The following is a 23,461-nucleotide window of genomic DNA, read 5'->3' as shown; positions in this document are numbered from 1 at the left end:
ATATTTATGATACAGAAGTACCGTTTCAAAAGTCAACCATTAAAATATTTTTAGTGAGTACCCAATGCTCTGAATTGAGGCGCTGAAAAAGCAGCTGAGAAAACAATTTTTATTATCATGTGTCAATTAAAAAATATAACATAATACGTAATTAAGTGAGAAACTGTGCATTATAAACCCGAGAGGAGTATGAAGAGAGGAAAATCAGTGTGAGCTAGAAATCTTCATGAAGGTATTTCTCAAGGACATCTCATTATTAAATTTTCATAGGAAATGACAACACAATTTTGCATTAGTTAAGACAGAAATATCAGTTTGCATTTCTATTCTTGGAAATATGAGCAATGTTTTTGATATGAAGAAGCAAAAGTATAAAAAAAAACTAGTGAAATAAATCTAGCAGTTGAAGCAAACTTTAGAAAAAGAGGCAAAAAACAGGATTATAAGTAAATAATTTGTTTATAATCTATTACACTAGAAAAAAAGAAACAGAGGACTTAAGTGATTTTTAGAAACATTTATCAAGACATATATGGTGGTGCCTCTGTTGGGGATTTAATTCCTTATCATGGTACAAAATAGGAGCAGAGAACCATGTCTGCTACCTTGATTATAATGGAAAAATTATATAAAGGGTTTTAAAATAGTATTGGAGATACAGAAGAAGTGCTTTTTAAAAAATTAATCTTACTTGTTGGAAGTATTACAGATGTCTACCTTCCCCCTCCCCCCAATAACCCCTCTTCCCCACTCACCAGAATAAGTTCTTACATAGAAATTAAACCATGAGCCCTAACCATTTGGCTCAGTGGATAAAGTGTCGGCCTATAGACTGCAGGGTTCCAGGTTTGATTCTGGTCAAGAGCACAAGCCCCAGTTGCAGACTCTATCCCCAGTAGGGGGCATGCAGGAGGCAGCCAATCAATGATTCTCTCTCATTGATGTTTCTATCTCTCCCTCTCCCTTCCTCTCTGAAATCAATAAGAATATATTTTAAAAAATTAAAACATGAAATATCTTTTCACCACACATCTCAGGCGTGAAAGTATCAGTTTACAGTAAGATAAATTCTTTCCCACAAAAACAAATGAGTCCTTCCAGCTGACAGCTCCCTTTCTAAATGTATCGAGACCAATAAGATAACTAACCTTAATGCTACAGTCCGAGCAATTCAAAACAGAATCTCTTAACCAAAGCACAGCATCTGGCGTCCACATGCCAATAGATTGTGGAACATCCGCTAAACAGCACCTGATGGCCTGAAAAAGAAAACATGATGGAAAAGCAAACACACTACCTTAAAGTAGGTACTTGTAACATCAATATTATTTTCCTACAAGTCAGATGTTGCCAAGATAGAAAGCAAACGATAGCAATAGCTAATAATGACAATCACAGTGCTCAGGCTAGAGCACCTGCTTTCTTCCTGGCTCTGTTTATATTCCTACTATTATATTTACTCCTAGTACCAGGCACTTCACCTGCTTCTCACCCTACAATACTTCTCTGCTTGACAGGCCAACGTTGCAACCATAATTATATAGATGTGAAACAGATGTGGAGAGACTATCAGATCACAAAACCGAGAATACAGGATTGGGACTTATATCTAGGTCTTCCCTCTAAACCCAACTAAAAAAAATGAAGTGTCATTTGGATAAAAATCTTGTTGAAAAAATCTTTTTGGAGGCTTATGTGCTTCATTCAGCATTTCCTGAGCACCTTGTGGATGCCAGACAATTCTGCTCACCTTTGGGAGGAGGTTATAATGAAGAAAAACTGAGACCCATCGCTAGCTAAAAGCCTCAGTTCCCACAATCCTTTTGCCTTTCACCACCACGGCACAAGCTTTTGTAGAATGGCTACAGCAGGTAGTAGTAAAAGGTGACCTCAGGGACCCTTGCCGTCTCATGGAAGCCGTTGAACTGATGGAGGCAATTCTGTGAAGGGAACAAAACCCATTTCCTGGATTCCTTCTTTCCTCTCTGGACCACATCCTCCCTGTCATATCCTCCTCTTTCGGGTGTCTGAGTCTCTCAATGTTTCCCCCGGATGAGGTCACACACTCTATACCTGCAGGGGCCAGGCAGGTGATGAGGGAGTGAGGCGGCCAGGTGGAGCCAGCATACTGGCCTTCCAGGGAGAATGCCACTTCCCAAGCTCCGACAAGAGTACTGTCCCATAAAGAAGAACACTCAATATTGTCCGATTTTCTAGTTTGTCAAGTGTGAAATTATCTGATTTTTAAATCCTGGCAATCAATTCACATTTTAAAACACTAAGAGCCAAGAGCCCAAACCCAATATTCATGGGTCAGCTTTGGCTGACAGGCCATCAGTTTGCTGCTCTGACTTAGACCTTTTGGGAAGATGCTGTTAGCCAGAGGCTTGGCCTCATTGGCTTTTAAAGTCCCCTCAACTTCACATCTATTAAACAGTGAATTTGGATAAGATTAATAGAAAAAGTTGTCATGGCTTTTAATGCTGTAGCTAAAGAAAGTCTATTGTGTGACTTTCAGATAGTCAGAAGCTGTGGGATGGAGCCCCTGTCTCCTTCCCCTCCATAAGGCTGGCCCCGGTGGATGTCCTAACAAGGGGTATCAAGAGAAAGGAGCACTTAAAAGTCTAACAATTTTCAAAATTATGGCAGAGCAACAATAAAAGTGATTTGAAAACTGGCTTGATCCCAAGTTAAACAGCTAATCTGTAATAGCCATTTTAGAAAAGGTAGTGGTAACTGGAAAGAAATAAAAGCCATGCTGATTATGAACAAGTGCTTTTTATTCACTGAGCTTTGATGGCATAAGGATCTTCTTGCACATATAAGTCAAGCAGCCTTTTAAAATTACAGAACGTCGAACAATTTTATTTTCAAAAAATGATTAATTTCTATACAAAATCCTCTACTTCTCCTAAAGGTAGGAAATAGCCCAGCCAGCCTGGCTCAGTGTTAGCATTGACCTATGAACCAGGAGGTCACGGTTCGATTCCCGGTTCTCATATATCTGGGTTGCGGGCTCAATCCCCTACATGCAGGAGGCAGTCAATCAATGATTCTTTTTCATCACTGATGTTTCTACCTCTCTCTCCCTTTCCCTTCCTCTCTGAAATCAATAAAAATATATTAAAAAAACCAAAAAACAAAACTAAGGAATAGTTCTAAACAATTTAAATTAATTCAAAATTCCTTATCAATTTTTTTTTTTTACTAATAGAGAAGAAACAGGCTGAGGTTAATCTTTTTACTAAAACCTATGGGGAAAACATCATATAAGAAAATTATTAAATATAAACAGATTTCCATAGATAATGGTTATCTAATCAAAGAACTCTGGAAGTAATTATTTACATACAATACCTTAAAGCTGTGTAGAAGTTGGCACTGACTAAATTATTAAAATGGAACCTCTAACTGGACAACATACCCTAATGACCTGACATACTTGAAAACAAACATCAAACCATCTACACTAATAAAAGAGTAATATGCAAATTGACCGTACCTCTGCAACACCCACCAGCCAATCATGAGTGAGTATGCAAATTAACCACCAAATATGGTGGGTTAATTTGCATATGCAGGTGTGGAGCGGCTGGGCGGGGCGGGACACCTGCTAGGAGGGGAGGGTGGGAGGCGGAGGGAGCTACAGGATGGGCGCTCCAGCCAGAGCGGAGAAGACTGAAGGCTCCAGCCAGAGCGAACACTGAAGACTCTGGCTACAGTGAAGATGGAAGGCGGTGGCCAGAGCGAAGGCCTCGGTCCCGGGTGCCAGAGGAAAACTGGTGCCAGCAGCCAGGGGAAGGAAGACCTATTGCACGAATCTTTGTGCAACGGGCCTCTAGTGTTCTATAAGTCTGGTATTCTTGTCTGAGACAGCTGAATTTTATATCTGAAAACCAGTGAACAACCACATTTGGATCATTTCCAATTTTGTTACAAACTCAGACTTCAATCATTATCAAGATCAAAACTGAGAGGGCATCTCACAACATGATTACAAATACATTCAAATCTTTTTCAGCAAACCTCTTGAGCTTGTAACATACAGTACCTGAGATGGTATTGAAACCATTTCTCGTAGAAACCGAGAGGGAATTTCCCTGAGCTCAGATACTTTTACGGATGTCACGGTGCCAGAATCCAGGAACTGAACATCAAGAGTCCGGCTGCTGTGAACGTTCATGATCTGCAATGAGACAATTTGGCTCATTAGTGAGCACATCCCAAAGGTCAAAACGGTTCTGTACCATTACATTTTGTTCAACTCTAAATTGCATGTAAAAGCAACACAGACTTCCGTTACTAAATTATCTCTTATTTTAAAATGTATTTATAGGTATTCTTTTAGAGTAGAATTGATTTCAACATCTAGTTGTTAATTTATTTCATCAGTACCAATCACTAAACTAGTAATAATCAGTAAAATTAATAAACACAGTAATATTTACTATATTTTCAATTCTAGGACACTATTGACTATACAACAATCTGACACATTATTATGTATTGCTGATTATAGGATGCAATCTTCTCTCCACAATATTAAAATATGAGAAAAAAACTATTGTGTTTTAGCAATGAGGAAATAAAGAATAGAAATAACTCAGAGACAGATTTTTACTTATAGCAAATAAATGCTATATATTTTTGAATCCTAAATGGTATTTTGTAGCTTTGTCAGAAAACCCAATTGTAATTATCTTCATTTGTCCTAGCTAAAAATTTGAAACTCAGAAAATCATAGAGAGGTAAAATAAGTCCAAATTAATAATTCGAAAATGGGAAAATTACACATTAAATGAAGGCAACATTTGATTTGTGATCAAATGGCAACCTCACAATGTAAGATACTGGGTGCATCTTTAAATGCCCATAATTTCCCTTAATAAGCCATTGTGACATTTGGCATCATTGAACATAGTTACACCAGCCAAATATAGCCCCAGGTGGATGGTCATCTGGGCAGGAACTTCATGCCTACAATTGCACTAATTGCCACCATAGGAATGGTGGTGCCTTCAACATAGTGACTGCCATGAATAACTGAACCAGTCTTGGCATGGAAGTCAGATTTACCAGAAGAAAAGCCTGTTCCACTGCCCCAGAGAATACTTAATTAATACAATTTTTAAATCTCTTAAGATATGATAAACACAAACAGCACAATGAGGCAACATTTTAAAATGTATTTATTTTTTCAAACATATACACTGGCTGAAACCGGGTTGGCTCAGTGGATAGAGCGTCGGCCTGCGGACTCAAGGGTCCCAGGTTCGATTCCGGTTAAGGGCATGTACCTTGGTTGCGGGCACATCCCCAGTAGGGGGTGTGCAAGAGGCAGCTGATCGATGTTTCTCTCTCATCGATGTTTCTAACTCTCTATCCCTCTCTCTTCCTCTCTGTAAAAAATCAATAAAATATAAAAATAAAAACAAAAAAAAACCCACATATACACTGAGTATTTATATTAGTAGGCATGGTATATATTAAATACTTATTATATCCAGGCATAATTGGGCCACAGAGATATACTTTCACATCTTAAAGAGTTCCTAGTCTCATAAGAGATGATACAAATATATAATCACAAAGTAATTTAGTAAGGGCAATAATAAAGTTAGGAACTATGACAACATAGAGGATGGGCACCTGACCCAGACAGGAAGCAGATGTTAGAGCAAGCTTTCAGGAGGAGAAAGTGCTTAGAATTGGCATTCACATATACCCTATATTTGAATAATATATACATATATATTTATTAGATTATAATTATCCTCTTAGTATTTTATCCATGCTTTTACAAAAACTGATTTATAAAAATTAGAACATATTATTCTGTAGAAAGTGAATGCAGACCACTCAGGATGTGTTTAGAGGAAGAGTGATGGCAGGGAGATGGATGGCCACGAAATAAAGCTGACTGGATGGATAGAATAAGTTTAAAATGCATAGGTACTGAAATTGATATGTCAAGAGCAAATATAACATTTAAACACATGATCTGCTTTTCACTAATCCACTTTCCTTCCTTAACTTTCTATGTGCATCACTAAAAGAATGAACACTTTTGCTATCTCAAAGATATTCCATACACAATTTGATAGTAATAAAAATAGTACTAGATATTATTCTAAAGATTTGAGCATATGCTGAAAAGTTATTTTTGTCAAATAGGCATAGTCTGAAGAAACTGAAGTGGAGAGATACTCGACAAAATTTTGCTGCCCTTTAAAAGGTCACAAACAATAAAGACAGAGCAACTGCCAGGTTGGAGAAAACTGAGAGGACATGACAACTAAATACAACTTGGAATCCTGGACCAGACAAAGGACATTTGAGGGACAATCTGGGAAACGTCAGTAAGTTCTGAAGTGTAGTTAACAATATTGTGTCGATGTTAATTTCCTGGTTTTGATATTGGCTATATGCAAGATGATAACATTTGGAGACAGTCAGTAAGAGGCATATAGGAACTATTTCTGCAATTCTTTAAAAGTCTAAAATTATTTCAAAATAAAAGTTAAAGAAATTAGTATTTGCGCATTTATATATTATACACTAAACATCACAAACTTTAAAATTTGATAATGCCATGTTCTTTATAATGAGTCATGTTTTTGAAGTTTATAGCTAAGCACAAAACTCTTGTTCTATAACCCCTGCCTTCTGACACACATTCACATTAATGACAAGAATTACTTCAAAATCGCTGCGTTCGTTAAAGTAGACATGACCAAGTTTTATTGAAATAAAGGGAAAATCAGTATAATTTATTTTCAATATGTTGCTTACACAGTATTAAAAATCAATAGAGCAATGGTTCTTACCTTCTTAGGGTTAGTTTCTTTGAGAATCTTATGAAAATTATGGATATTACCCCCCAAAATACATAACACACACACACACACACACACACACACACACACACACACACACACTTTGCAAGAACCCTGAAAGTAGATGTCTTCACACCTAGATTAAGAACCTCTGTAACAAAGAAAAGAAAATAAAGCCCAAATTTTCAATTTTAACAATTGGGAAAACTAGCTATATTTTTAAAAAGACACAAAGAAAGGAAATAAACAGTAACCACAAAAAAACAAAAAATCATCTTTGAAAAACATACAGAAATACATGATAAAATATAACAAACCTTTCAAATTCATAACTGAGCTCATAAGAAAATAAGACAATCATTAGGGACTGGAAATAGAGGAGTGTGTGAACACTGAAGCCAAAGCCATTCTGGGCAGGAGGGAGAGAGGGTTTGAGACTCCCCCAAGAAGCTGGAACTCTCAAGGGCCACAGCTTCAATGGAAGGGCGGCTGTGGAGAGCAAGTAGGCAATAATCTAGTGAAGCTGAAGATAGGTGTTTCTTATACCCAGAACTCCGTTCCCTACATATGTGCCCTGGGGATATGCACAGGAAGGTCTGTGGTGACATTGTTCATAACAAAAAATTAGAAACAACCTAAATATCCATCATCAGGAGAATGGAATAACGGTGGCATATTCACACATGGTTACTTCACACAGCAATGAAAACAAATGAACCAGAGCTGCACACATGGACATGGATGAATCTCACAAAGAAAGAAATGCATGTCTCAGAAGAACCAATACGTTTTACTATTTATATATATTTTAAAAATATATATTTCATCTAGTTATACCATATTCATTTATTCCTTATTATAAATATTTATACTTATATTCTTTTCTATATTTCTACTACCCGTATATGAAAGTATCTAGATAGTAAAAGTGTATGTATATAGATACAAACATAGCAAAAGTAAAACGAAATGAATAGGAATGAGAAACAGCAAATTCAGGGGTGGGAGTAGAAGAAAGGGGTTGAAGACAGGGAGCATCGGCCATGTTGGTCATATTTTATTTCTCAAACTGCTTTTTCCATTTTTTAAAAAACTTGTTTGTATGTTTGAAATATTTCGCAAGTTAAAAAAAAGTCAAGTGACGAATTTTTACCTCTACTCGCAACCATTTTCCTTTGCAATGGAAGAGGCAGATCTTCCCACAGAAGGGTAAGGAAACGAAGTACTCTGAGGTCATGTGCTGCAAAACAGAATGCATGACACTTTATTACTCTCAGCAAAGAGCGTCTGCTGCACCATTAGGGAAACATCGTGCGGCCCAGGCCGACCGCTTCACCCACACACGATCTGATCTGAGAATGCAAGCCCAGGGTCACAGAACTTCTGCCTCGCTTCTCTACACTTGTTGATGGCAGCAATCTATGCTCCTTCCCTGCACATGGCTCATAAATCAGCCTGTTAAAATGTCTACAAAGGCCAGTAGGGAGGTCAGTGTGATTCATACAGGCTCTGGCGCCATCAGTTAAACATGAAGAGGGAAGCTGAACTCCATAAAGAGAAGAACAGCTTGGATGAACAGTGAGGAGGCTGGGCGAGCTGTCAATAAGGTCTCTTTATTCATCACTTAACAGTTAGATTCAAAGACGGGATTTTAAAATATGGACATTAGTGCCCATGAAAGCCAACACATCATAGCTTTAGGTCTCTTCATCCTCCTCTGCTCCACCCTTGAAGCTGGGGACCTGCCACAGTATCTTACTCTTCCCCACAGGTCATGCCTCCACTTGGGTTACAAGAACACCAGGGACTATCGAGAGTGCTTGTCACCACCATAGGTTGTAAGCACATGCATGCAAATGAGCGCTGGCATCAGCCTCTCTGGATATATCAGATTTCTCCAAGATAGACTAGCAAATCAATCCTAAGTATTGACCTTGAGATCTATCTAAAACATCTCTAACACAGAAAGAGGCAAAACTATAGGTTTAATGCCTTAATTCTAGGCTATAGTCTGAATACAGGCTTAACCTGATTCAGTAAAAACTTTGGAAATACCATTCTATGTAAAATACTAGATTAGGTACTACAGCACCTAAATGAAGTTGGCACTTACCAGTAAAGCTCAGTCTCTGCCCTCAAGAAGCCTACACTCTACGACAAACCCCTACCCAAACAGCTAAAATTCAGTACTGCGTAAGTGCCACGAGGCCTTAGTGTGCTTTGAACGTTAGAGGCCAGGGGTCACTTCCAGGGGCGAGGGGGACAGGGTGGAAGTGGCATTAGGGTTTAGTCACTCAGAAATCACAGCATATTCTGGATTGTGATTATAATGTCCTAATGGAGCTAAAGAAATCACTTTAGAACCTTAAATCAAAACCTCTTCCTATCCCGATTCAGAAAAGAATACTAGCTTTACAGGGTAAGGAGCTCACTAATAAATTTAAACTGCAGAACCACATTTACTGAGGTGGTAGGTTCTCAGAGACCATAAAGAGCTTGTGGGGCGGGGGGGTGGGGGGTGATGCCAGAGGTTTTATTCTCCTAAATTCCATGGTTTCACCATTGCCCAAGGCAGAGGAGCCAGCTGTCTCTGGCAGATAGGCAGGCACTGTAGGATCATCACCTGCACGTTGTAAGTAACAAATCTCCCAGTTGCCGAGCACTTACGTAATTAGCCAGGCTCTGTGCTCATTAAGCAGGCTTGCAACTTGTTCTCCTGACAATCCTATGTGTACACAGTTTTACCCTCATTTTACAATGGAGAAATCAGTGTGTGGGGGAGAGGGTTTTGCTTTGTTTTGTTTTACATTAGCAGTCTGTGGCTATCACCCACTATTCTACCTCAAACTATTCAAAAGTTACTCATATGTATATAAATGTAGAGGCCACTCTTATTTGCAATTTCAGGACTAACTTTAGAGGTAGATGATGCTCTGACATACCTTACAATGGAAGTAATCCTCTATCTTATGCAGAAGGTCATTGAGCTTGTTCAGCCCCTTACAAGGCACCTGGCAGTAGAGTGTGCCATCAGAGCAAATATTAGTCACTCTGACATTTGTGTACATGGCATCAACCTGGAACGAACAAAGGACATGCCAAGGAGGCTTGAGAATAGAGCATAGTTCCTCCCTACCTAAGGGGTGTCTATCTAAAAATCTTCTAAGTTCGCGCCAGCTGGTTTGGCTCAGTGGATAGAGCATTGGCCTGTGGACTGAAGGGTCCCGGGTTCGATTCCAGTCAAGGGCACGTGCCCAGGTTGCAGGTTCAATCCCCAGTAGAAGGCATTCAGGAGGCAGCGGATCAATGATTCTCTCATCATTGATGTTTCTATCTCTTCCTCCCTCTGCCTTCCTTTCTGAAATCAATAAACACATATGTAAAAATCTTCTAAGTTGGAGGATAAATAGGATAGAATAAAATCCATAACTTAAATGTAAAAACTAGTTTAGGTACCTCTCTTTCCAAAAGGAATATCTGATATCATCTGTATCAGGCACAAAATAGGCTTTTTGCATACATTAACTTATTAACACTTTCCATTGTCTGAAAAGCTGAGAATATCCTTCACTTTAGTTCATTTTCTCTCCATTAATTTAAAAAAAGAATTATTATATAAAACATATTTTTGCAATATTACAGAAATGGAAATAAAAAACTCTCACCAAATCAATCCCTTTACCACCTACTTTCTAATCTGTGTCCACAGGCCACAAGAATTTTATAATTTAAAAAATGTTTAATCACAGTAGAGGTTTAATTTAGCCATCTTTAGTCAAATCATAATATAAAAATAATTCACTGTTGTTCTACTCATTAAAACAAATATTTTCCCAACATTGCCATGAAGCCTTTAAAATGATCATTTTTAACATCTCATCCTATTTTTTTACAAGTGGCTGTTTTATAATTTATTTATTTTTGTTTTACAATTTATTGAAAGGTTTTATTCTTTGTGGATATCCATGTTCTTTACATTTTTAAGATGTTAAAGCTTATCTATAATAATAAAAGCATAATATACTAATTAGACCGGACGACCTTCTACGAGGGAAGCCGGTGCTGGCAGCCAGGGGAAGGAAGGCCTACTCTTGCACGAATTTCATGCATCGGGCCTCTAGTACTTTAATAAACATCTTCACTGATTTAATTTTCTTGTCTTTTGTAATATCCTCCCCTATTATCTTTGCAAAATAGTTTCATACTTATTATAGAAACTGGAAAATAAAACAAAGATCCAATTCCTAATAATTACCATTACGGTTTTGGCATGTTCCTCACTTCCAGCCCCTCTGCCCCTTTTTCTCAATACGTATGTAATCTGTCTGTATCTAGCGTTAGTTTAATATTTACAACATCCTTTTCTGATAACTTCCTTTCCTGTGATATGTGTAACAGATGACAGTAGTGGTCACAGTGGTACCTGAAGGTGAACCTCGAGTGACTTGTCACATATTGCCTTTAAGCAGGTGGCATTGATATTGATATCATCTTCTCCTGAGGTATCGTACAGAATAACAAGTGGAATATCAGTTTTTTCAAGAATTTCCACTGCAAAGATCTTCCCACAAGTTAAAGATTCAACCACCTTCACTAAACCAGGATCATCACTGAGAGCTTCCAACCCTGAAAAACAGTGAATATTTTAATTTCTACTTAATTAGAAGAATCATTTTAAGATGGATAGATGGATTGTGGGTTTTATTTATTTATTTATTTCAGAGAGGAAGGGAAAGGGAGCAAGAGAAAGAAACATCAATGACAAGAGAGTATCATTGATCAGCTGCCTCCTGCATGCCCCACACTGCAACCCAGGCATGTGCTCTGACTGGGAATTGAACCATGACCTCCTGGTTCATAGGTCAAGGCTCAACCACTGAGCCATGCCTGCCGAGTTGGATTGTGTTTGTTTTGGATACTTACTACAGTTATGACTCTACTACGAAATTCTTAAATTTTATGGGGAAGCTGTGTTTTACAATCTCATTTAAATAACCACCTTTAGGTTTTAAAATATCTATACTAATAAAAGCCTAGGTGGCCCTCGCGCCCTCACGTCATTTCAAGATGGCCGCCCCATGTCGTCACAAGGTGGCAGCCACAAGATGGCTGGCAGGGGAGGGCAGTTGGGGGCAAATAGGCCAGCAGGGGAGGGCAGTTGGGGGCGACCAGGCTGGAAGCAAAGGGCAGTTGGGGGCCATCAGACTGGCAGGGGAGGACAGTTGGGGGCAACTGGGCCAGCAGGGGAGGGCAGTTGGGGGCAACCAGGCCAGCAGGGGAGGGCAGTTGGGGGTGATCGGGCTGGCAGGGGAGCAGTTAGATGTTGACCGGGCCAGCAGGGGAGCGATTAGGGGGTGATCAGGCAGGCAGGCAGGTGAGTGGTTAGGAGCCAGCAGTCCTGGATTGTGAGAGGGATCCCAGATTGGAGGGGGTGCAGGCTGGGCTGAGGGACACCCCCTCCCCCCAGTGCACGATTTTCATGCACCAGGCCTCTAGTATATTATAATGTGAATGCCTTTTGAATGCTCACACTAAGACAGGCAATTTAAAACAAGAAGAAAAATTGGGCATGAATCAGAATTTCTACCTTAGAAGAAGTAACCTTCACCTTATATACAAACATATATTTTTTAAAAATCTAATACATTAAAAATGCTATCAATCATGTCTGCCCATCATGTATTTGTAATGTTCTTTCTAAAAGTATATCCTTGACTTTTTTCATTTTCTAATTAAATATACACAATTATTTCTTCCTTATAACGTGAACATGCATTTATTGGCAATTTAGACAACCACCCTTCCTTCATTCCTTTCTTCCTTCCATCTTTCTTTCTTTCTTCTTTCTTTTAAGTATACCATGATGACCCTAAAGATACCAAAGAACTTTCTGACTTATTGTAGAAATATTCAATATTGTTTTATCATAATACAGATATAGAGGAATTTTGTTCTAGTCTAATTACTCTTTAAATTTTTTGAAAATTGTAATTTCATGTATCATATATATGAAAACTTTAAGTTAACTTATTAAACTAATTAAAACTAGCTCTCACCTCCCCAATGGTACTATAATGTCTACTTTTATATTTATCCCCTTTAGGTCCATAAGCAAAAGCTCACAGGCTCCCTCAGAGCAACATTTCTCTCATTCTTATTCTGTTCTCCAGATATATGACTTTATTGTTCTTATCAATTGCTCTTCATTTCAGCATCCTCAATCTTGTCCTATGCTGACACGTTCTTTTCAAAATTAACTCCCACAGGTTTGTAACAGGCTTTTAAAATAACTTGAGATTTATCCCACAGATAGAGCCAAACCCAGCTCCTCTGACACAAAGATTTACTCTTCCTGGGAAGGAGGGATTTCTTCACAGGGCTAATTCTCATGAAAGAATTTTGATCACTTTCTGAATTTAGCTCAGACTCTTTTGGCATGATGCATACATATTTCAATGTCTTTCTTCACCACTAACATGGCCACTGTATCCTCCATATACTTCCAGGTTATCCCTACAATGTCACTCTCTTACACGTGCATTCCTCTATGCTTCCTTGAGGAGGAAAGGAAAGAACAGTGACTGCCAGAGACTGCACATGACCTATAGCCAAACTCATGCCTGGGCGCACGAAGGTGTGTTACTTGGTAGTAAGCAGCATCCACAGAGTCCATCTTGCTAGGAATGAAGCTGGGAGTCACTTCAAAACAGTTTGAACAACATGATTTAAACTGATCAAATTCCATGATGCAGGGCCTCCAGCAGTTGTTAGTGGGAAATTTAGATTAAAAACAACAACAACCCTTTAAGATGGCCAACAAACATATTTATAATAAAATAAAATAAAATATGTATGTTCTATATAACAAAAATATAATAAAAACATATTTTTATAATGATCACATCTTATAAAGATGATATTAGACATGACTTTATTTATACATTTCAAAAAATAACACATTATAACACCTTGGGATACTTAGCACATTTTAGGATTTAACCACAAAGTACAATAGTAATCAAAATGGAAAGAGCTTTCAAAAAAGTTCCTCTTACCTGCTAGCTTACACTTTGTAGCTTGGAATGAGAGGGAACAGAACTTTGGGTTCAATTTGTATGCTTTGCTCTTTTCAACATTTTCACTAAATCCATAGTCAACATAGCATACCTAATGATAACAAAAACAATGTTTAGATTCAAGTAAAATTCTTTATCCTCACTTCTTAAAAAATCACTTGATGTACTTAATTGGTTCTGTTTTACTGCCTGGGAAATGCCAGGAGAGGTGCCCTGGCTTAGCCTGGAAGAGAAAGGCTGGGGCTGCGACCAGGGAAGCCAGGGCTCCCGACTTCCAGGCCGCACTCCTTTACTGCACTTTCCAACGGGGAGAAAACGGAAGCCCGCTGAGCTCTGATGCTCTGTTGTTGCCACTTCTCGGCAGCATACCCATCTGGGTCTGCCAGCCACGGCTGCCCCACCTTTCATTAATATCATAATGCTTATTCCTTCTTGCTTTATATCCTTCCACCAAGGATTTGTATCCGTAGGCAGCACTACTTGTTCCTTGAGAAGGAGTCACTCTGATGGTATTTATCAGATTCTAAATCCCCAAAGCAGCATTCGGGATGGCTGCTCTCGGCTATTATGCTTCCAGGGACTGAGATGCTTTCTGTCGATGACAACAACGATGCCATGGCTGGGTGACACTGAATTCTACACGTAAAAACAAACACTTGCTTGTTTTGTTGTTTTCCGGGTATAAAGCTGGGTTAGGCCTTCATCTAGCTTAGCAAAAGGCCCCAAATCTGCTGGACAGAGCTCTGTGTTTGCAGAAATCTGCACGACACTTCCTCACCATTAGAGCAGATCATTAAGAGTCTGGATAGTATTTTTAAAGTATTAGCAGAACCTTCCGTTGAAAATGACTCTAAAAGCAAAGCCCTATTTTGGAGAGAAAACATTAAGCTGTGGTTTAGAATGATAAATAAGAATCTGAGGGAGACTGGGGCACTGCTCCTCTAGTTAAAGCAGATGCTTGTTATTACAAAAACAAAATAAAGCAAAACCCAGGGCACAGAAAGACTAAGTAATAGTTTTACTTCCTGCAGCAAATTAATGTTTACGGTTTCTTAGTTCCTAGATTACGGTACCAAACACACAAAACAAAACTTCTTTCAAGCAGAGAATCTAAGGAAGATAAGGCTAGAGACCACGCAGGCTGTTCCCTGACCACCTGAGCACTGGATCGGTGGAGCCTATACATGGCCTATTGGAGAGGACCGTCTCTCAGAGTCCATATCGACTCACTGCTCCCTCGGCCTAGATCTCGGCAGGGGCCCTACTGCAGGCAGCCTGCCATTTCAGCAGACAGGTCCACGTCTCCAGTCTGAACTTAGCACCTGTTCTTCCTCCCACAGGCCTCAGGATTCAGGCAGCTTTGTTTCCTTTAATAGCTACCACCACCTACCACTTGGATTCTGCTCTTCCCAGACCCACAGTGGAGATTAACATGACCTGACAGTAGGATATAATATGTGATTGTGATTCCTGGGAAATTTAGAATATATTCCTAGCACCAACAGACTGAAGAATAACTGTTCTAAAATCTTCAAAAGTTTTCTGTCAGGTTTAGAGCTTGTTTTCTTTTTCTTTATTTTCTAAATCACGATATCATATATTTGTATGGCAGCTGACGACTATGAAACATTTGCCCTTGGGTTGCCCAGCTTGACTCTCCACACTGTAGTATTTCTCTCTTTAATGCTCTGGATCAGCACATACAGGCTCAGAATCCTGCTACCAGGCCCCAGTCATTCCTGGTTCTCTAGCACCATCAAGTGGCCAAAGATCTCACAGCACCACCTGAGCAATCAGCAGCAGACTCCCGAGATGTCTTGGTCAGGCAAACTGGCACCAACCTCATGTTCCCGTTTCTAATACTCACCAGTCGTGGAGCCTGCTTATATTTTCATTCAAGCATAATTCACACTGAATTAAAAATGCACATTTAGAGTGTAGTTTGATGGGTTTTGACAAATGTAGATACCACACAATCAAGATAACAGATCATCTGCCGCTCCAAATTCTTTCTCCTTTGCAATTAACCCTCTCCACCTCCTGCCCCAGACAACCACTGATGCAAGTTCTACTATACAAATGAACTTTCCCCATCCTCAACTTCACTAATATACAATTATTCAGCAGTTTATGCCTTTTTATTGTTGAATAGTATGCCATTATATGGATAAACTACAATGTATTTATATATTCACCTGTTGGTGAACATTTGGGTTGTTTCCAGATTAATACTGTTAATAATAAAGCTGCTACAAACGCGTGTACAAGCCTTTTTGTGGACCTATGTTTCCTCCTGTGTAAATACTTAAGGTCCATATGGAAAAGATTTAACTTTTAAGAAACTAGAAACTGCTAGCCAATTTTCAAATTTTGAAAGTTAGGTCATCAAATCGCTTAAAGTTTTATCTCGGTAGATTTGGTTAAAGCATTTCCTAAATTTCTCTGTGAATGGCAAACAGTGGCTGGGTGGTCAGGGTATCTCCTATTGAACAAACTGGGTAGGAAACAGACAGCCTCCCTTTCTGACCTCCTGACCCTGTATTTGAAGGCAGGCTTTCAGGGGAGAGTACCTGATGGAGTGAAGCTCGAATTCAGAAAGTAGCTATCTGCACTTAGGGACACAAAGGAGATTATTTGCCAGGGGCTGACACTAGCACAAGGAACAGTTTTTATTTATTTGTTCATTGCAGTTAGCATACAATATTACATTAGTTTTAGGTTTTATATTATGGGACAGAGACCATAGAAACAGAAGTGTATCTCTGTGCTTGTAAAATCGAGACAAAACAGTGTTTTCAGGGCCAGAGAGTTCCAGTTTTCGGTCTCTGCATTGAGGGAAAGAGGAGGCAATGGGGAAAGGCTGACCACCAGGGCTACGCCAAGTCTTGGAGTCATAGAGCCTGCTGAGGGGAGAGACTGGTGAAAGGCCCTCGGACCTTTCCAAGACGAATGAGAAGGCAGGCCTCAGAGCATGTCCAAGTCCTATTTGGGATCCTCAGCTGATTGCAGAAGAGGGGACAGGAAGGGTGTCATCTCCTCTGACCTGTATTGTTTCCCTCACTTTAAAGTACTGACCTTGACCAGATGCCCACAGAGCTATGATCAGTATTTATTCTTTTTCCCGGGCAATGAGAATAAAGGGCTCTTCCTGATTACATCATAGGTTACAGACACTTCCACGAGGAGAATTTTTGTGGTTGTTTTCACTAAAACTTTGAGATAATATAACTACCACTGGCTTAAAAGCTGACAGTGAAAATCTTTTATAGATTATCTTTTCAACCTCTGGAGAAAATAAAACAGTTTATTTATTGTGTCCTTAGGGTACAGTATCGGAAGCAGCATTTTTAGTTGAAAACTCATGTGCTTGTCTTCAGAATGCTACGGCAAAGTAAACAAGTGCTTGCCTTGATTCTGTTCCCTTCTGTCGAGGTGATCTGGGCCCGTAACCAAGCGTCCTCCTCGGCATGGACGGCCAGCAACTGCCCAACATGCACAGTCTGGACCGGTGTGATCCTCGGGGTCTTACTGTAATACTCCTTCATTTCATCTTCCATTAATTCCTGAGCAGCAGAGTAGTCTTTGCCCACATACCTGGATTAGTTAGAGGGGAACACAAATGAAGCAACACAGGAGGAGGCAATCTATAATAATTCATTCATATTACTGTTTTTCTGCCTCCATCTTTGGTTCCAGTCTCAGACTTGCTTACGTCAATAGGGAGAAGAACATGTATTTAGCAAACAATTATATCTAACAAAGGAAGATGTAATTTTGTGGCACTCATGCATAAAAGAACAAGGTCCAATATACCACACAACAGAGCAAAAAATGCTCGAGCACATCCAGTAGTTGGGGCATCTTCAGGACGATAGGCTGAGAAAAGATTCCAGGGAAGGGAAGAGAGGAAGACATGGAATATTGCGACTCCAATGGAGGCCAGACAGCAAGAATGGACAGAGATTTTGAGTAAGGCTGCTGGAGAGCTTTGCAGATTACTGGAAGAGAATCTAGTTGATAGTTTTGCCTTAACTAAGGCTGGGTCTAAACAAGGCCCAAGCTCTAAAAACCAGTGAAATTTTACTACAGAAAAACAAAGCTTTAAACACAACCACGTGACAACCCCTCCCCACCTTACTGAACACATTACAACAAAATGTTGAGTTCTAATACCCTTAGAAGGGGTAACATGCTATAGCAAAATGCCTCTGACATTGTGTGCTTCCTGAGAAGTATGTGTTCAGGAGATGTTCCTATCTCCTTCTACAATTTTCTGCTGCTGACAACTGTAGTCACCTTGTCCCAGTTCATATTACCAAACATACTATTTCCAAGTGTTCATTTCCTGGGACTGGAGTCTCACAGGGCCTCCCTGCAGCGCTGCTCCAGCCCTGGGAGCTCCCTGGCAGAGAGAGGCCTGAACAGAGCCCTCGGGCTTAGTTGTCCACCTCGCACAGGCTCCTACCGTGGAGGAGGAAGGTAGTGAGAAGCAGTGTATGATCTGCAGGCAGATTCTGCAGCAACCAGTGGAAAAGGATGGTTAGTGGAGTAGGCGGATAATGTTACAGTTGGTATGATAGTGGTTAGTGGCAGGAATGAGATCTTACATAGTCCCCAAATTACCTGAGCAATTGGGCAAAGAATGTATGGAGGACAATTTAGGTATGCCATAAGTACAAAGTTAATTTTTGAGACCGGAGACAACATCCCATACTTGACCTGGGAGTTCTACTATAGCACCTCTCCGGACCTTTCAAGAGTCACAGGTCTAACTTCCAGAGCTTACTGCCTTGTCTGAATGAAGGTGTGGGTGTATAACAGGTCTCGGCCCATCTGGGATCTGCTGTCTTCAGGACAGTGGGGGATGCCAATGAGTCAACCCCATGGCAGACATTACCCATCTGCTGAAATGTGCAGTGCTAACTCTAGGATTCAAGTTTACACTGGAAAAGGGGATCTAAATAACCTGAGGACCCTAGGTCGAGTCATCCTGGAATAGACTGGAACCTCCCAACAGAAGTCCTAGAATTGATCCAGATTCATGCCAATCCTTTGGTAAGAACATCAGAAATCACATGATTGATCCAATCTAGTGCTGTGTGCTTGGCCTCTGACTATGGCACCAATGACTACTGTAACACATACCAAAGGATACTGCCGAACAGGCAGATCTAGATTTTTTTAATAACGTCAAATAGTAAAAGCTAGTCATGTGTTTCTCAAATCTTTCCTTTACCTTAATTTATTAGTGAACCAAATGGGACCCATAACTCTTGGCTACTTACTTATTTCTTCAGGCTATTCCACATCTTAGAATAAAAACTTTATACATTTACTACCCCTGCATAAAACAGGACTTCTCTAAAGTCTCTGTACATTCTTCTAGTTGGAGCATCCCAAGATACTTGATTTTCATGTCATTATCCATTCAGACTTAGTTTATTTAACTAGAAGAGCTTTAATTTTTTCTATCTATTCTTTCATTGAAGGATTTGTTTTTTGTGTCCTTTCTTTGGGCCTTCCCAGCTCAGCTATGATTCTCTGGAGGAGTAACAGCCCAAACCATAGGACAATTTTGTTGAAGAAGCCTAGGTTCTGTTCTGCTTCAGCCTTCTGCTTTGTCTAGCCACAGCCACAAAAGGATCTACATAAACTGAGGCCTCCGGCCAAGTCATCCTGGAATAAACTGCAACCTCCCTACAGAAGTCCTAGAACTGACCCAGATTCCTGCCAACCCCAAGAACATCAGAAATCACATGATTGATCCAGCCTAAGGCTGATACCTCCAGAGATCCAGCTATACCAGTTCCCATTCTTTTTGTTGTTGTTGTTAATTCTCACCTGAGGATATATTTTTTTTTTTTCCATTGCTTTTTCAGGGCAAGAATGGGAGAGAGAGGAGGAGGTGAATGAGAGAGAGAAACATCAATGTGAGAGAGACACATTGACTAGTTGCCTCCGCATGCATCCCTACTGGGGGCTGGGAAGCGAACCTGCAACCCTTCAGTGCATAGGCCAACACGTTAACCACTGAGCACACGGGCCAAGGCCCAGTTCCCATTCTTTATCCTGAGTCAGAAACCACAAATTATAGTCTTTCAATATTTTTTATGTATTCTATATTTTCTCCAAAACTCCATGTCAAGTGCCTGGAGCTGGACTGTTTTTTGTACCTCCAGCTATCATTAGCCACTCAGGTAATGAATCCTCCCTCCCAGGCAATGATATCAAAAGCCTCAAAAATCAGAGCATCTTTGGATCCAAGGTCTAATCTGATGTTTTATACTAGGAGGTGGTGCTTAGCTATTTGGACTTTTAGGAAATGCCACAGAGCCCCAGATGAACTACTATTAACTACCCGGTGGGCGACTTGCTTTTTCTCTGGACTAGGTATCACTTTTGACATAGTTACCATTATGCTTTCAACGTAGAATTTTTTTCAAGTTCATACTATGTTATCATTTCAATTTTTAAAACCGTTAGTAATCCTTTATCTCAAGAATAGTTGTACATTTTGAACATTTTAGAATGTTCAAAATGAACACAGTAATTCATTTCAAATTTAAGAGAAACACTGTTTTAAAATGAATCAGGAGAACACAAATGTGTACATTTGACTCAACTACAAAGACTTTAATGCACTGCCTTTACCTGCAAATAACACCACGAGACGCATTTCAGAAATTAAATAGCATGAATTTCCCTGGGAGGTATCTGGCCTCCAATAACCCTAGGAAACCATGAGTGGTTCTGCTCTGTATGCTGCATATCTCATTCAGTTCTCTCTGCCAAATCCAAAGCAACAGTTTATAAAACTGACACATATTAGAATATATGTAGATCTTAAATTTTTTTTTACCATGTTTGAGGCCAAGCATCTCTGTCTAGCTATGGAATTGTGCTAGACAGAGATAGTTATGCATCATTTGCTTTAAGCAGGGGGAATGACAATAAATAGATATTAATTTTTAAGTCCTTTGAATTCAAGTTGCTCACCATCTAGTGGGCAAGACAAATGTACTTATATAACCATAATGTAGAAGAAATAAAAATTATGTCTCCTAAGAGATACAAACAAAAAAGTTCTGGTAGTTGAGAGAAATGTGAAAGATATAAAGAATATATTATACTTTATTATACCTCTATAGAACTTAGACTATATTATTGTTCCTCAAATCCCATCACCCACATGAAAAATAAGCAAGTAACAACAGTACACAAGGATCCTAAAAATTTAGAAAATAAGACTTGCCTGATAACCACTTCATTTGTGTTGCTCAGTTCAACCACCAATACCGATGGGGATGCCTCCGTTGGAATGACTAACGGAGGAACCGTTATATTCTCCAAAATGGCATCGGCACTTTCGACAACATTCTTTTCTATCTGCAAATATTCTTGTTCAATCATGGACTTGAAAGCATAATCGCCGTATGCGTGCCCTGAATCCTTCAGGGTTTTGTCAGCGGACAGTGGAAGTTTAGCATAGAGAATGGCCTTCTTGCGATTTCCAGAAATGTAGTCTATGGTGCATACATCAGAAAGCAAGGCAAGATTTTTTAAGGCATCCTCAGGGAATTTTACTTTGTACGTGTCCTCAAAAGCTTTTGGAAGTGCACTGGCCCAAAGACCACTTGAGTATTTCACCAGCAGCTTTGCGACTTTCTCTTTAAAGTCTCCTGGCATGACTGTGGGACACCCTTTTAGTGGTGATACTTGTTTTGGAGCAGGTAGTGGAGATGGAGGCACTTTTTCAGAGTCCGGTTCACTTCTCAAAAGCTGCTTTCTCTTAGCTGGGTAAAGAAGCAAGTCTTGACCACCACTGTAAGGTTTTTCCACCTGAAATTTTTAAAGAAAGCAAATGACAGATAATTCAAAGACTATAAACAATCTGAAAACACAGTAATTCATTTCAAATTTAAGAGCAACACTGTTTTAAAATGAATCAAGAGAACACAAATGTGTACATTTGACTCAACTACGAAGACTTTAATGCATTGCCTTTACCTGCAAATAACACCATGAGACGCATTTCAGAAATTAAATAGCATGGATTTCCCTGGGAGGTATCTGGCCTCCAATAACCCTGGGAAACCATGAGTGGTTCTGCCCTGTATGCTGCATATCTCATTCAGTTCTCTCTGCCAAATCCAAAGCAACAGTTTACAAAATTGACTGAATGCAAGGTGGGACGAAGCTGTGAAGAGGTGTCAGAACTGTCAGAAATAAGCCACAGGGAAGCAAGCTAGGAAATATTTAGATAAAAGACAAGTACTGTCTCTCCTCTTCCTGCAATAGCCTGAGGAAACATTCAGCTTTCCATCATTTAGAAAAAGACGCTCCAGAGGTAAGCTACTGTTTCCACAAGCACCACAATCCAAGGTTAGCTGAAGTGTTACCCCTCCAATAAACATGAGTTAAAAATGCCTGCATTTGTATGTCATCCGACCTCTAATTCTAGCTGCATAACATTCCTGCATGATGGCATCTCTATAATGAGAGAACAAAAAGAAAAACTGGTGTACAGCCTTTTACTGCTAGACCAAAAATTACTGACCCCAACCCAATGCAGCTCATCCCTTGTTTTTGCAAAACCCATGAGCTAAGAATAAATTTTATATATTAAATGGTTGAAAAATATCAGAAGAATTGATTGATGTGAAAATTTCATGATGTGAAAATTATATGAAATTCAGTATATATAAAATGTTCCTTTTTTGTCAGATCCCGTTCAGCTATTCCTTAGCTGCGACTGAAGCCCTTAGGAGAGTGTTCCAGACACAAAGGCAGTAATACAAGCTTGTAAGAGGTCCTCTCTTCCCTAAGAAGAATAGAATATGAAACTATGCGGGGTGAGTAGCTTGATAGTAAAGAATATTTACTTCATTTTTTAAGTAAAATGCTGAGGAAGAGAGAACATAGATGTGTATATGTAAAGAAGGTATTGTCTTGCTACCAAAGAGATTTAATAAGTCGAAAATATAGCTAATTTAATATTAAGATAGAAGATTCCTTTTAGTCTGAATATATATTCTGGATAATACATGAGGAGGAAGAATATTAATATAAGTATAAAACATTAGGTTTTCCTCTTCATATTCTTCTGCTAATGTGTACTGCTTAAATTTTGAAGACTGAAGAAAAAGTCTTTGCCCAAAAACCCTAAAGCATCAATGGAAGCAGAGGTGTTACCTATAGCACAAGTAAGTTCGTGTTTTGCATCTGCAGGCATTCCCCATCATCATCAGTGGACTCCTGCCAACACCCTGTGACACTCTGAATGCTGCATTAAATGACAGTCACAACCTATGTCCCTTATGGATACAAATATCTAAAACTCCTCATTTTGCTCTCAATGGTTAGTCCACCTCTCTAGAGACTCATGTTTTTAAATCTGGAATCTTAATACGCCAGTCTTCACTATTCTAAAAGTTTAAGACACCTAATAAGATACAAAAATACAGACTGAGTATCCAGAGAAGGTTTGAGAAACATACTTTTGGAGCAAATGAAAAAACAAAACAATTCTACATGAGTTATTCACTTGTC

The 23,461-nt window shown here is 39.4% G+C and overlaps 1 protein-coding gene across 2 annotated transcripts in view; it reads right to left on the bottom strand.

Moving 5' to 3' along the window:
• TDRD7 (tudor domain containing 7) overlaps positions 1-23,461 on the bottom strand; it is a 56,704-nt gene that overhangs the window by 7,725 nt on the left and 25,518 nt on the right. For both annotated transcript variants that reach the window (XM_008141879.3, XM_028145978.2), the window contains 8 exons: positions 21,165-21,751; positions 17,320-17,506; positions 13,892-14,003; positions 11,260-11,462; positions 9,779-9,913; positions 7,990-8,076; positions 4,052-4,186; positions 1,149-1,259 (listed from right to left, as the gene is read on the bottom strand). In XM_008141879.3, coding sequence (XP_008140101.2) covers positions 1,149-1,259; positions 4,052-4,186; positions 7,990-8,076; positions 9,779-9,913; positions 11,260-11,462; positions 13,892-14,003; positions 17,320-17,506; positions 21,165-21,751 — 1,557 coding nt within the window. The remainder of the gene's footprint in view (positions 1-1,148; positions 1,260-4,051; positions 4,187-7,989; positions 8,077-9,778; positions 9,914-11,259; positions 11,463-13,891; positions 14,004-17,319; positions 17,507-21,164; positions 21,752-23,461) is intronic.

This window comes from Eptesicus fuscus, chromosome 15 (assembly GCF_027574615.1).
Source record: "Eptesicus fuscus isolate TK198812 chromosome 15, DD_ASM_mEF_20220401, whole genome shotgun sequence".
In the NCBI taxonomy this organism is placed as follows: domain Eukaryota; kingdom Metazoa; phylum Chordata; class Mammalia; order Chiroptera; family Vespertilionidae; genus Eptesicus; species Eptesicus fuscus.
Note: the sequence above shows the minus strand (reverse complement) of the source record. Positions and strands in the feature narration are given on the sequence as shown.